The 15,294-nt window shown below is 35.4% G+C and overlaps 1 protein-coding gene across 1 annotated transcript in view; it reads right to left on the bottom strand.

Annotated features, from left to right (window-relative positions):
• RYR2 (ryanodine receptor 2) overlaps positions 1–15,294 on the bottom strand; it is a 440,097-nt gene that overhangs the window by 69,212 nt on the left and 355,591 nt on the right. Inside the window, exons 69-76 of the mRNA XM_074144589.1 lie at positions 14,918–15,158; positions 14,422–14,509; positions 12,906–12,998; positions 12,402–12,572; positions 11,451–11,510; positions 7,113–7,247; positions 2,567–2,679; positions 1,711–1,807 (exon numbers count right to left, since the gene is read on the bottom strand). Of these exons, the coding sequence (XP_074000690.1) occupies positions 1,711–1,807; positions 2,567–2,679; positions 7,113–7,247; positions 11,451–11,510; positions 12,402–12,572; positions 12,906–12,998; positions 14,422–14,509; positions 14,918–15,158 (998 nt within the window). The remainder of the gene's footprint in view (positions 1–1,710; positions 1,808–2,566; positions 2,680–7,112; positions 7,248–11,450; positions 11,511–12,401; positions 12,573–12,905; positions 12,999–14,421; positions 14,510–14,917; positions 15,159–15,294) is intronic.

Raw genomic sequence — 15,294 nt, 5'->3', positions numbered from 1 at the left:
ACCCTTCTAGACAAGCTCTGCCAGCACGGTCTGGGCTGTGATTCCATCTTGACCGTCCTATAGATCTTAAATTCCTTGCTACACCAGGGCACAGTTTCTCCAAGAGGGACAGAGAACCTTCACCAGCATCACAACCATATCTTTCACGAAGCCCACACAACAGTCTCTGTCAGCTCCACAGACCTGAACAGTAGAACCTCAAAATCTCAACCCTCCAGGAGAGTGCTCTAAAGCGGCAAGAATTTGATAGAAAATTATTTAAAAGAAAGAGTTTTGTCTGCTCTTTTGACTGAAAGAAAGCACTGGAGACACATTTATACGTATGCTTGAGGAACTCCAAGGGAATGTCTGTAGTCCTTTACTAAAGGACTACAGCTAATCCAGTCCAATTCTGTCTTCTCCAAGACAGTTTTTCACATAAGCTACTTGCCAGCAAGAAGTTCTTAATAAACTTAGAGAAGGTAAGGAGACAACCTTTTATGTCAGAGTTAACTAAATGACCATGTTGGGTTATTTCTCCACACATATATACCTGCATATAGATACACACACACAGAGGCAAAGAGCTATGCTGTTCCACATCCTCACACTCTCAATTGCTAAAACATAATTATTTTTTGGCAATGAACGTGCATTAATTAAAACATTTGCAGTGTGTTGGGACACATGAAGATACCAATTTTAAAGGTTGTATATAAAGTATTTGCAGAAGTCTCTTGCTTTTTCACAATGCTCAATCATACAATAAGGATACCACAAGAAATGAATTCTGCATGTGTGCAGGCAAAAATGACTTTCCATCATATGCTTGTGTTGAGTTCATTGCTGCTGATCTTCCTTTCACTATTTTGATCCTTATTTTCAAAATTGTTTGCAACTTGGGTAGTTGGTTTTAAGCATAAGCTTTAAACAGTAAAAGCAGTATTGTTTTCTTCTAATACCAATTTTCCAGTTAGCTTCCTCTCTCTATTGCAGAGAGCAGGCTCCCCTCACAATAAAAAGACTGACCTCAGACCATGTTCTGTTCGCCCTCCCAGGGACTGAATAACTTCCTAGTGTTAGTTCTTACCCAACCCTTGATAGGACTACCTTTCTGAGAGACAATTATAAGGGATGAGGACACAAGGCTTTACTGAAAATCACTCTGGGGACTTACCAGGCTAAAGACACGACTCTAACACTTTACTGCTGGGAAAAATCTTCACCTCCCTGACCAACTATACAAGAGGATTCTTCTGCGAGACAGTCCCAGTGAACATCCTTTTCATGTCTGCTTCTGAGGGACTGATTAATCTAAGACTAGAATTCATCTAGCTTCATATTCTAACCTTTTGACTTAAATGGTTTTAATGTGGGTTATAAAGTTGTCAAATACATAAAGGTTAACTGCAAAGAAAGAATAGACTGTTCTCCACAGGGCAGAAGATAAGAGAGAGGGGAATAACAGCAGCTGGCATATAATTTAGACAAAAGTTTAAAAAGCTTTGTAAAAGGTTATTGAAGCCCTGAAGCAGACTGCCTGAGGGGATTCTGCAATCTCCATCACTTGTAATTTTTAACACCTGTCAGAGTGACTTGGTTATAGCTCATCCCTTTGCGTAGAGATAGTTTAGATGATATCTTATGTAACTCACAGACTTATAGTTATTATTATACAAGATGAATATTAATCCATAATACATTCCCATGACCCTTTGCACCCAGACGTACTGCTAAGTCTTCTATCAGTTTGTCTTCAAAATAGTGTTCTTCTGTTTCAATCCAAGATTTATCATAGCCTTGGAGAAAGAGATTGACGGCTCGGTGCCTAGAAAGGGCAATTTAAAACAAAAGATGTAAACCTTTAAAGAGAAGATTTGGTCAATATGCATTTAACTTAGCTTGAAGAACTGCCCAGTCATTATAACTACCATTTAAAAGGAAAGCAAAATTTCTATAGTAAAACCTCCTGAAAGAACCCATTTTAAAAATTAAGTTTACATTAAAATGCTCTATTCAAAACTGTGTCAAGTCAACCTGTAGAACAGATATTAAAATGTAATAATAATTATATTAGAAACAGATAATAGATAGACCTTCAAAGAAATTTCAACACAGGTAAGAAATAAAAATTAATTGCTTTGCTACACTAGTGAGGTTTAATTTGAATATAAAATATTTTCATAATTTTTATTTTAAATATTAAAATAAGAGCAATAGATAACACTGTATTGTGCTAAATAATTGAATTTTTTAATGTTCAGAATTAGGCTTCCGTACACAAAATAATAAACCATTTTTTTCCAAATTCCATGAAATTAAACAGATGATGAGGCTAGCGGAAATAGGGTAAGCCAATGATGATTTTTACTGGGTTTTGTTTTTTTCTTTTGTTTTTCTCTCTTTGTTTTTTCTTGACTCAATGCAAAATGGACTGCATGACAACCAATTCTCCATGAAGAATTTTATCAATCATCCGAGAGTTTATCAATTACTGGTTTACATGTTTTTCTTCCTTTTCATTTCACCAAACATCACTTACGAACATGAAGGCATTTGTGAAAGACAGAACAAATATAGCTCTTACCTTGGCAGATTATACAATGGTGCCATTCTAAAGCAGGCAACTACTGCTCTTTTCCTCTGTTTAGACAGCAGCTTATGCCACACTGCTTTTTTGGACCGCTGAGGATGCTCAACCTGTTACATAAAATACATACAGAAAAATAAACAATGTGGCAATGTCCCTAAGGTCCAGGCATAATAATGATAATAGAAATAATAATAAAAATGTGAGATAACAGATAAATCAAGAGAAGATTTATAGACGGGAAAAAGTTTTCTAGGCAGAGTTCAAGTGATTAGCCAAACTGCAGAATCAGAATTTACAAAATAAACCTAAAAGCAAAAATCTGCCTTTCCTTGCATGATATAGACATTCTCCTTTTTCACTTCATCCTAGTTCTTATATCTTTTAGATTGGATATTATTACAGTTGAGGCCATCTCTCAAGAAACCTTAACTTTTAATACAAAGACTCTTCATTCTTCCTGTCTTTTATATGCAACTCTCTACATATGTACAGGTAAAATGTACACCTCCACATTGCCTCAAACAATACTTTTAAAGGAATTGTCTTAAATACAATTAATCTTTTATTTGTAATATTTACCATGACCAGATACAATGGGAAGGAATTAACTTTAAAAATGAGAGACAGGCACAGAGACTTAGGACTAAATCCCTTCCATGAATCTGCATAGCTAGAATGAACATAAGATATTCACGGAATCATACGGAATGATATGGGGTTGGAAGGGACCTCTGGAGATCATCTAGTCCAACGCCCCTGCCAAAACATGTCCACCTAGAGCAGGTTGCACAGGACCATGTCCAGGCGGGTTTTGAATGTCTCCAGAGATGGAGACCTCATCACCTCTCTGGGCAGCCTGTTCCAGTGCTCTGCCACCCTCAAAGTAAAGAAGATCCTCCTCATGTTTAGATAGAAATTCTTACGTACAAGTTTGTGCCTGTTACCTCTTGCCCTGCCACTGGGCACCACTGAAAAAAGACTGGCCCCATCCTCTTGACACCCACCCTCGAAGTATTTATAGGTGTTGATCAGATCCCCCCTCAGTCTTCTCTTCTCCAATTCCAAAACACTTCAGCTACATTTCATAATATTACAGCTCTGTCTTCACATATATTCTTTTTCTGCATCCTGGCTCTACAGTAACATGAGATGAAAATGAGTGTGCTCCATCCTCATCTTTTGGTCTTTAAGTTTCTTTTTTTCCACTTTCCGTTCTTGATTTCAACCAGAAAAATATGACTACTGTGGTCAGAAGAGCAACTGCATGCAACAGTATACAGCCTGACCGGATAACTGGGAACTATGATTGCAGGCTGTGCTACAGATCACTCCTTTCCCACAACCTATTCAGAATTTTTCTGATTAACTTCACAACTGCTCCATCAGATTATATCATTTGATTTATCCTAAACAACTTTTGTAGAGCTAAGGGGCCGGATGTCTTTTGTAGTGGGTTGTCTGTTTGTTTGTAGGGGTTTTGTTTGTTTCTTTTACGGACAACTGTGCTAGTCGAATGATATCTCCTCTGTCTCCCAGTATCATCAAAGGAGTCAATATAAGTTAGTGTCTCTACCCTGAAAGACTTGATGAATCTTCCTTGTAACAAAATAAAGTATTATGATGTTTATGTAGACTAAACATTCAATCCAAACATAGTTATCCAAGAGGACTTTTATAGTTTAGTAAAATACAAAAAATTATTCAGTTAAACATTTAATTGAACAGACTAAAATACTGCCAAGCATTCAACAAAATGGATAAATTACACTTGTAAGATTAAACAGGGACACTCTAAAACAAGTTCCTTCCAAAAGATAAAATATAAATGAAAAATATTTGTTAAGAAAAAGGATAGAAAAGCATTCACTGCAAACAAATTTACAGTCACAAAACAAAGTCAGCAGTAATAATTTGAAATCAGGCAAACCCAAATGTGAAAGTTAAATAATTAGTAATATCTTCACATCAACTATAAAACTCTCTATACTTTCCCAAAAGAAATAGCCTCGGCCTACGCAAGCAGATCTCTGAAAATAATAAAAACAAAGAAGTTAGCTGTGCATGGAAAGAAAATACAAAGAATGAAGTCATTTTTTCCAGTGCAATAAAGAAAGCATTCAGAGTACGTATATATGGAGAACAGAGTATTTGTATATGGATAGCAAAGGATTACTCAAGACTATCCTAAAACCAGACCCAGTGCTCACATATTCATTATTTTTAAAGACATTGAATTATCCATTTCAGTAACAAAAGCACCTGAGTACTTGTCTGCAGAAGGTAAGTAAAGCTGTGTGGCTAAATCTTTAAAAAAATTGGTGCAAAGTACCCAGAAAAAAAGTAACCAGCATTTACTTCACTATAAGTCATGGTTTGAGTCTGATCAGAAGGATTGATCTGAAATATCGATCTGGTATTACAATGGGAATCCATCCTGTTTTGTACTACAGTTATATTGTATATGCTGTGAGATCAATCCTATGACAGAACATGGAAAACACAGGGGTCATACCTTGGGTTTCACTCTCTTAAACAATTTCTCCAAACTACACAAGCTTAACCAATTTATATACATGATGGTATAGCCAAAATGCCAGAAATCAAGAGATTGTATATGCTGTTTAAACTCAAATACAAGAATCTAATGTAGAATCATGCAACTCTGTACAGGCTAATCAAATTCCCTTCAGCTCGGTTAACTTTGATAAAACCAGGGTAAAAGACAAGACCTTTGCCCCCAATGTTTCTAGCTTTCCTCCAGTCTTCTTTCTCACAGCCATGTTATATCTTTTCAAATCAATACCTGTTCTCCTGTCTCTGTTTCTCTCTAGTAGACACACATATTCATATCAACACATTTGCACATTCCAAAATCTCTGAAAGTCACTTTTAGCAATCAAGTGCTGCACAGTGCATATACAAGCACTTTCACCGATCTCTCAGATTCCTACTTGATTGAACCAGTGATCTCATCACAACATAGAAACTTCCCAACGTGGTGTCTGTGCCAAGCTTCTGAGTAAAACCAACTAATCTAATGAGAGGGCAGGGGGCCTTGAATTCTCAAATGTTCTTTGAAAAGGAAAAAAAAATAAACCCTGAGCAAATTTTACATGCAGTCATTTTATTGTCTATGGTGTAATGAGCAGCATTCATCTCTGCCACTAGGAACACCCTTGAAGTTAACGTGCTGTTTCTTCAGTACATTTTAAAAAAGAATGCCTAGAAAACACAAAACAAGTCTAAAGTGCAAAGTACCTAACAATTCAGTAAATAAAATGGGAAAACTAAATTTATCAGGGAGTCTTTGACTTGTAAAATGTACCAACATAAGGTTTGGGGTTTTTTTAATTTCAAAATTTAAAGAATTAAAAACTTAAAGATTCTTGTCTTCAAGTAATACACTCTTGTCCCAAGGGGAGGAAAACACCAAAATCAAAACCAATCAACAAACACCTATCTTCCAACATTTTTTGTCGTTGACCTATTTCTAGGGACAAGCTTAATCAGAGAGTCAAAAGACAAAATTCTTTGCAAGTTAGTGGGAAGAAGGACACAAAATAAATTACTGATTGTTTTTAATGAAAGTTACTGTAGTTCAGGTCACATAGGAAGTTCATGTATTTAAGCAAAAAATATTAGATAAAACAATATAGCTTAATGCCAGACTCTGAAACAAGTTAAAGATTCTGCCAGAACTTTCTCAGAAAAATCATTCCTCCACCCTTCTTCTCCTGTTTCTTGAATGCAACAAGTAATATTTGAGCTGGCCAAATTAATGCCTTGGTTTGTATTCACTGTTGCACCACCATGATCGAGTCTGAATTCATGTATGCAAGCAGTTTGCTGGATCAAAGAGCAGTCTTGCTAAAATTTCCAGATTATCAAGAATTTTCTGAATTTGAATGAAGGCTTAATTTACTAAATGTATACATTCTTGCCCATATTCACACAAATCTCCATATAGATTTTGTCAAGTGGACATTCTTCTTACAATTTTTTTAACTAGTACATAGTAAATAGCTTTCTAAAGTCATCACTAGAGCAGTTGTGTATCAAATCATCTGACTGTCCTACTCCATACAGCTATAATATGCAGCTTCAAACCATATATTTATGTAGGCAGCTTTAAGTTTCTTGCTACTTCAGTAATTCAAGAATCTCAGCTGAGGAAAAATACCCTGGAAAAAAAGGCATTTTTTTCAATAATTAAGTTGGTGTTTTACTCATATTTCATGGTCCATGGACAATTTGGGGATTACTTCCTGCTAGCTGAGCTCCACCAGAAGCTAAAACATAGGTATCGCTTTCTTAGTCCTTTTCTAAATAAATTGTTGTTGGAGCTGCTGCAAAGAACACTGTGTGATCGATATGACTGTGATATTGGATTACAAAACACAAGGCAAAAACACATTAACAGTAGCCATTAAAAGAAAGAAAAAAAATAATAACATTGAACACGGCAGGTTAAAGTACAAATGAAAGCCTGAATACTTTTGTTTAGAATAAGAAGCAATAGAATTAGAAAAATGTGTCTAACCTGTTCCAGATGAAATAGTACATTAGCTATATCAAGGACCCTTTCCACAGTCTTCTCTGGATCTGAGGAATCTTCAGTCCTGTTTGGCAAATCCTTGTAAAGTGCCATCTGCCACCTAATGGCGGGATCCTCAAGCTGCGGGAGAAGATTTCCCATGTCATCAAAGCTAAATTTTCCAACCTCAGAGTCCAACAGTTTAATTAGTACAGAAACTGTTTCAAAGAAGCACTTTATATGACTAACCCACATCTTTACATGGCTAACCCATACAGTGTCCACTACGTTGAATAGGAGAAAAAAACTAAAAACTGATTTGTGTAATATTTTTTGAGAGCTTCCCGAGGACTAAAAGTCTAATAATCATACAAAGAGCAAGTGATCATGGGCCAGCAAATGGCACTGGCACCAGCAATGACCATATTATTGGAGGAAAAGTAATGAATTTGAGGTAGACAGATATAAATTTGTACACTGACTTTCCAGTTATTAAATCAAACAACAATGAAATTATTGCTCTACTAGTTGGGATTACTTAGTTTTCAGTCATTGAAATTAGTCATATTAGTCTTATTTATGTCTACTTTTTTTCATTTTAGTTTTTTTCCATTGTTAGAAGATCCTAATTTTACTGATTACTAGCTAAAAAATGAAAAGCTAATTTATGAAAAATGATTTCAATATGCATTTGCTTATTAGCCTACAAATTATAAAATACTGCATGAAGCCAAATGTTTCTTCCTATTTTTCTCTTTACATTTAATTTTTTCCATTGCAGTGGTCTGTGATTCTCTGTCTTCCCATCAGGAATCTCTAGTGCCTCTGTTAATCAATACTGATTCTACACCCTTTGCAATCTTTTTTGGTGCCAATGGGTCTGAAGAAAAATGCAATGTGCAACGCATTTTACTGAGAGCTGTGGCCAGTGATCATTCCTGATTGTGCAATTTAGGTTTAAAGTCACACTAGTCTGGATTCCTAGAGCATTTAAGAGCCTAAACCCTACAGATTCAAATATGGCTAAAACTCAACACTTACTTTCTAAAACATCTTTGTGGATCCAGATTTCAATTTCTGCCTAAGATGAGACAATAATGCTAATTCACCTCCACAAAACATCTTACAATACACAGTTTACTGAAGTTCCAGGAATGATTATAAACTTACACAGTTGCTCAATAATAGCTTATTACAACCTAGAAAGCCAGAATTGACAGGCATTCCTTCCATATTTCGGCTTTTCCATTTCTTAACAACTGTCACATCCACAGTCTTTGTCTGAGCATTTGACTGGATCATCATGAATAGATAGTCCACAAAAGACTTTTTAATCACAGGTGGAGATGTCTTTTGATCTGAGGACTCCTCACATTCTATCAAGGTACAGCTTTTTTGTATAGGTAGTTTTCTAGGGGTATGAGTAGTTGACATTTCAAGGTGTGAATTAGCATGGCTGGAAGAAGATTTTGGTGACTTGAGCTTCATCCATGTCAAAATGAATGCAAGTTTCGTCATCAATTTCTTGAAATAAAAGGCTCGGTACTGAGTAACAGCATGCAGGCATGCAAGGAAAGGAAAGACAGAAACAGGGTGAAGACAAATGTAGACAAAGGTAGACAAATGCATGAAATAGACGCCACAACATTAATAGCTAAAGATTCAGAAGGATGATTCTCAAACAGTGCAGTTTTCCAAAGAGAAATCAAGATAAATTACATTTTTAGCTCTAATGTAAATGACAGGACATGGTGTCTGTGAGAAGCAAAAGTGGTTAACAGAAAACACCATTTATTTGAAGAAAGAATATTGCTATGGTTGGAAGAAAACCAGCCTTTCCTCTGCTTGGAAAGCCACCTTCCACAAACACTTGTACTAAGTTACATATTAACTCATAAAATTAAATAAGAATTTAAATTTATAAGACATTTGTCCTACATTCCTTTTATGTTTGACTCAATCAGACAAGAAGGGTGGTGTACACATATAGCACAATGTCATCATTTTTCTTAACAAGAAACATCGAAATGTGTACTTCATTTAGTCACGATAGTGACTGAAGATTCATGACATCAGAGAACTACAGAATAAATTATATTGTACTTTGTAAATAACTACGGAGTTTAAGTTTTTACATTATACTTTTAAATATTTAAGTTATATACTTAGGTTTAATGTGAACTCTAGAATATGTCAGTTCTAAATGATTCATGAAAAGATATATTTCAAGCCACTGAGAACAAACTACTTAGCAACAGATAACAAATCATAATAAAGATAATAAATACAATAATAAATTGAAGTTTTGAAGTTCTAGAAATGCTGTATTTTGTCCATAGTTGAGTGACTACTTTTCACATAGAGGTCAAAACCAGAGCTCTTCAAAGCTAGTAAAGCAATATGTAGATAGCTGTAAAATCAAGCAAGCTACAACAGCTATTGAGCTTTGTTAGCTTCCTATTATGTGGTTTCCTTTCAGAATGTCATCTTCCACCGGGAATTCATTTTACAATTAGGAAAATCCAAAGTCACTGCTGAAAAGTTTACAACTGGAAAATCCGTCAATGTGTACTTTGGATTAGCTAAGATTACTTCTTTCTTAATTATCAAAGCACTGTGAAATTTCATCCATATCAGAAGTTTCAAGGTACTTTTATTCTCATGTGCTATAAACAGATGAGGTCATATTGCTGAACAATAGCAAACTTTTAACTGAAGCAAATGAAGTTTCTGAAGAGAAAGCACAGATCATGGTATTAAGGAATATCATTACTCCAAGGCAACAAAGCAGTAACAGACAGAAATCTGTTAATAGCAGTGTGCAGAATGTAACCCGAAAGAAACAAAGTAGAAACTGAAAATGAAGTATTTAAAACAGAAAGGCAAGTGCTAAAAAGCAGCATGAAATGCCAGGCAAGACTTACAAATGCATGGCTCACAAAACAGTAATATACACATACTGGATATGTCAGAATAGAAATACGTATCTTCATTATTAAGAAAAGATTACTGAAGTTCACACTCAAAATCACAATACATTTAAGGTTTGTATATTCATGGCATGCACACTGCTTAAGTATTGCTGCTCATGAAGATCTTCATAAATGCTCTTTTCTTCGTAGTACTTTACCTGTGTGGTTTCTTCTGTTTCTCCGTATATAACAGTATTTGCTATATAGAGATAAGCATTTTAAGTTTTTTTAGGGTTTAACCAAATCTTTTGTTTTCAGTGGTACACTTTTCTATGTGCAATCCCTACAGTTTAAAGCTAATTGGACTTCTATTTGTAATACTTTATGAAAAACACTAATTGTTAGTTTTGCAAAATAATGAAACTTGTTGTAAGCTTCCAGAAACCCCAACTTGCACACAATCTTGCTTGACATTGCAGTGATATACAGAAAATATAAGATCGGAGAAAATTAATCTTCAGATATTACTCAGGAAGAACCATCCCATTAACAAGTAATTTTTCAAAAAATAACATTTATTGCTATACACTGAATTGCAGTGGAATCTAGACTTTTGGATGATTCTTAAACACACTTTCAGAGAAGCCAGACTCCCAACTCACATGTTTATTCTCTGGTAACCATTTAACGAGCACAGGAAATACTAGCTAGTTTTTTCCTTGAGGTGAGTAAAAACATGGGGTGGTGGGAGGAGGAAAAGGGCAATCCTAAATAAAGCACCATCCATAGGTCTTCCATCTTCCTTCAACAGAGAAGAAATGTACATCATTTTATTACATTTCCATATTATGGCTTCTTCTTTGCCATTATTTGAAGCATTAATAAAACAATTCAACGACACTGGGTCAGTTCAGGATTTTTTCCCCTAGGGCTATTAATCTGGCACTAACTGGAATTTGATAGCAAAAATGTACACTTTTTCCAAAATACTTCATTTTTCCAAAATACTTCATTTTTCCTGGGCTGAAAACTGAGCAAAATGGGGATTTTTCACTTCACAGAGTATGCCAAAGTGGCACCTTCCATTTCCTTTACACTTCAAACTGATGAAAAGTATCTTTGAGCATTTTGCAGATTCTATCCCAAATAACGGAAGATAGAGTTTAAACAATCATAGACCTTGCTGCCATCTTCAGTTTCATTTTAATAGTGTACATAGGCAAGGATTTGAAGGGCCACATTATTATATATAATGCATATATAAACACATTAAAAAGCTAACATTTAACAATTGACAGGAACACGTTACTTGACAGAAGAGAAAAAGGGACTACAGGTTATCCTAATGAACCAAGGCAGGTTGTCATTATATGGCACCAACAAATGAATTAAAAGGAAGAAAAATCATGTTTAAAAACTGCATATAGATTACCTTGCCCTGGAGATGAAGATTACTGCGGATGATATCTCGTACTTCATCTTCGGTATCTTTCTGTCAACACATTACAAATCATATAAATTAGGAATAGAAGGTAATTAAGAAAAGATATTGTTCATATAAATGTCAACTTTGGGCTTAGTTCAGATGATGAATAAAACTGACATTGTAGAAGATTGAGGAAAATTTCAGTGGAAATATGTCTTTTTGTGTCAGGCCAGAGCTAGTCATATGCAAGCTCACAGGAGTAAGTTCTGGATGGCATCATTCATATTTGTCTACAGTAACACACTAAACGCAAGTCTGACTTAAAATTACTAGTATATACATACTTTAATCAAAGTTTGACCAAATGAAGCCAATACCATGAACATGTAATTTTTTTCTTATCCTGACAATTTAACAGACAACACAGCCTTCTCTGATTTGCTTTCTGTTTCTTTTGGAGATCTTTATCCTATATAAACATTCAATTCAGCTGTCTGAAGGTCATATAACCTGCTAGGGTGTATAAAGTATCATAGCTTGAGAAAGGAGTATATTCCAAATTACAATCACATTATTGCACTGTGAGTTTGCTCCTAGAAGAATCACTTTTCAAACAGTTTATCCCTACAGAAATTCTTGCATTCACATGAAAGTGATCAAAACAAATTAGTTATGATATTGGGCGTGTAAGTTAGGAAACATCCAGTTCTCATTTGCATTTCCAAATTCAAGCTTCATAAAATATAACTGAACATTTAGAAAGTATGTCCGAAGCTAAATGTTTTATGCCCTGAAAATGAGAACAATATCTAGATTACTATCCACCATAGTCACCCATTGTGCCCTACAGTCTTGAATATTTGAGTCATGCTGTAAGAATGAGTACAGGGGAAAAAGTTCAAAGAATTTCATTAGTAAAATATTTCTACCTTTTAGAAGTGCAAAAAGAGCACCTACCATGCTGAATCGATTTTTGGCCAGTGCAATTAGCTCTTGGTCTCCAGGAGCACAAATATTTAGGCCAATGGGAAGTAGTCTCTTCAGTGCTGCCACAATGAGAGAGGTCTGCATAGAGTACCGGTCACCTTTTCGCTTCATCTTCTTCCTCTCCTGGTCAGAAACCGCTGCCTGCAGCAAAAAGCAACGATGAAAAAAATTCCAATATTAAATAAAAGAATTGCACTGACAACTTTGTACTTGTCTCTGGTTTGACAATGTCCTTACTACCTATACAGCTGCATCCCTATCCAATGGAACTGCCATTATATCATTGCTAATATTTTGCATCAATATCTTGAGAGTTCACTGTGTTTCTCAAACGACTACTGTTTTATTCTCAACAGTGTTTTCAACAGATATTGGCCTAAAAAAACCCAAAAAACAACCAAAAAAAGGTCCTTCTCTGAAGTCTTCTGTCTCCTTCCCCTCTGCAAAGAGAAGAATATAAAATCCTTACAGTACCTTGGACATCTTAGATTTGGTGTCACTGATAAGGAAAGACATGTTGTTGATTTCATTTTGTACCACAAAGTTCTGCTCTTCCCTTTTGAAATTCTAGAAATATATAAAAGATCTCAGTTAAAATCACTTATGGTATATGACAAATCTATCTAAACAAACCTTTAATAAAAATATAGATTAACTGGAAATTTTTTAAATCCCCAAGATAAGACAAGGACAGAAAAAATTAATGGGTGATCAGTAATGGCCTTGAATTCCAGCTTTATTTACATGGCATAGCTCAGTGGATTGTGTGTTTGGGGTTTTTTTTCTCTGTTAGAGAGAAGGAAATTTTTCTCTGGCTATGAAATAGCTACGATGAAAATCTCACTCCTCCTTTAATTCAATATACAAATATTGTTTGGGTTTTCCCTTAATAGTAAATCATTCATTCATTTTTTTCCCCCCATTATAAATCCCACTATATTCAGATACATAAGAAACTGTAAACAAAAGACTGAAATCATGAATACACAAGTAATTTGATAATCCAGTACTGTGGATAGTATTTTCTGTGCACAGTGATGTGTATAATAAAACTTACAGTCAAATTCAAGCACAAGTACACAAATAATAACACATCTTGTTTCCCAAACTTGAGAGAATTGAAGTTAATTGAAGAAATTTAATATAAACAACAGTCCATACGTAGGTCCAATGCCTGAACATATTTAGTCTCTTTTGGTTTTTTTTTTCTTTTTTTTCCAGTATTCACGAGTCACATTTTATTTTCATTTAAGCACTATCAGTGACAGTGCCCAATTAGGTCTTAATGCCAGACCTGGAATATTGTGTTCAGTTTTGGGCCCCACTATGCAAAAAAGATATGGACAGGCTGGAGAGGCCACTTCCAACCTGATATTCTACGAGTCTACAATTAAAGAAATGGAAATCTACACCGCAACACAAATTAAGTGACCGTAAATAGAGCTGCACATTTCCTTCAGGAGACCCTTGTTACACCAGTCCTGGTGAGGATGTGTTTTATTGTAACTCTGCCTAGAGGCTCAAGCAGACAGACTGTATAATTTAGGAAAATGGACTTTAATGAGACAATTGCTACTAATTTAGTATCCTTACATCCTTGTTGTAAAAAGGCTTTGGGGGTGAATATAGCTGTTTGGGAAAAAAACACCCAAAACCAAGCAACAAACAGGTAAGGACACAGATCTCCATGAACTTAATGTATATATATATTAAAAAAAAAAGAAAATAAAAAAACCCACCAACAAACAAACCAGGATTTATATGAAAAGTATCTACAATCTATGTTGCTATGCTACAGAAGACCCATAAACTCCCCTAACCAGGCATTTCAAAAGTGTCAGAAAATTGAAAGTCATAAATACCTTCCCATCTGCAGTTTCAGTTCTTCACTTCTGTCATTAATTGTGTTTTCCCAAATATAATCACTAAATAATTGGTCTGCCTACTAAGAAACCTAATTAAAACAAGTATCTATCAAGGAATTACTTACATGAGACTTTGACCAGTAAATGAAGACCTCGGCCACCATGCGGAACAATTCCTCTGCTTCAGGGTTGGGCTCTTTCAGCCATTTTGCCCTAAAATTTTGTAAAAGGGTGGAAATGCAGATGATCCTCACTAGCTTTATGTTTTGAAATCAGTTTTCAACATTTTACAAGGCTACAAGCCAACAAAACCAAGCCTGCATGCTTTTAGTCCTCTCTGGTAGCAGCAGCTTTTTGATGTCCTATTTCAAAACCCTTAAAATCCTTTTATGTTAATCCTAGGTCTAATGCAACAGAGGATCACACCTCTTCTTTGTTTTTCTTCTGAAAAAGACCCCAGCTCCTCCTAAAAGTCATAAAGCATCAGCTTGAGCAACTTCAAGTTTGGCAGGCTGAGTAAAAGCTACTTCAATTCAATGCTAGGCATATCAAGGGATAAGAGATGGTATCAATAAACAGGAAGATTTTACGAGATTCATTGACCTATTCCTCTCCACATACCTGTTATAGTCCACAAATCTAATCAACAAAGGGTAGAAGGCATAGAGGTCCCGTGCCAAAGTGGTGAACTCATCTAGGATGAGCAGTTCAGCCTCCGACATGTCACCTCTGCCTTCTGCTCTTAGATGTTCTTCATCCGATACAACCACTGCTGCTTTTTTCTTTAGTTTATCCATCAGTGGCAGGAAGTGTGTCTTTAAGAGCTGTGGCTTCGCTTTGCTTATGATGGGCTGGGAAAACACTATTTAAGGCAACGAATATTTTAATATATACCTGGCCACAAAATATAAATAAAAACTTCTACCTTTCCCCTCTTTCTTGGATCTTATTTCTAAGCTACAGAGTAAAATCCTGCCCCCATTGAAATCAGCAGAAGT

The sequence above is a fragment of the Numenius arquata genome, chromosome 2, assembly GCF_964106895.1.
Source record: "Numenius arquata chromosome 2, bNumArq3.hap1.1, whole genome shotgun sequence".
NCBI lineage: Eukaryota > Metazoa > Chordata > Aves > Charadriiformes > Scolopacidae > Numenius > Numenius arquata.
This window is presented reverse-complemented; position numbering and strand designations above follow the sequence as displayed.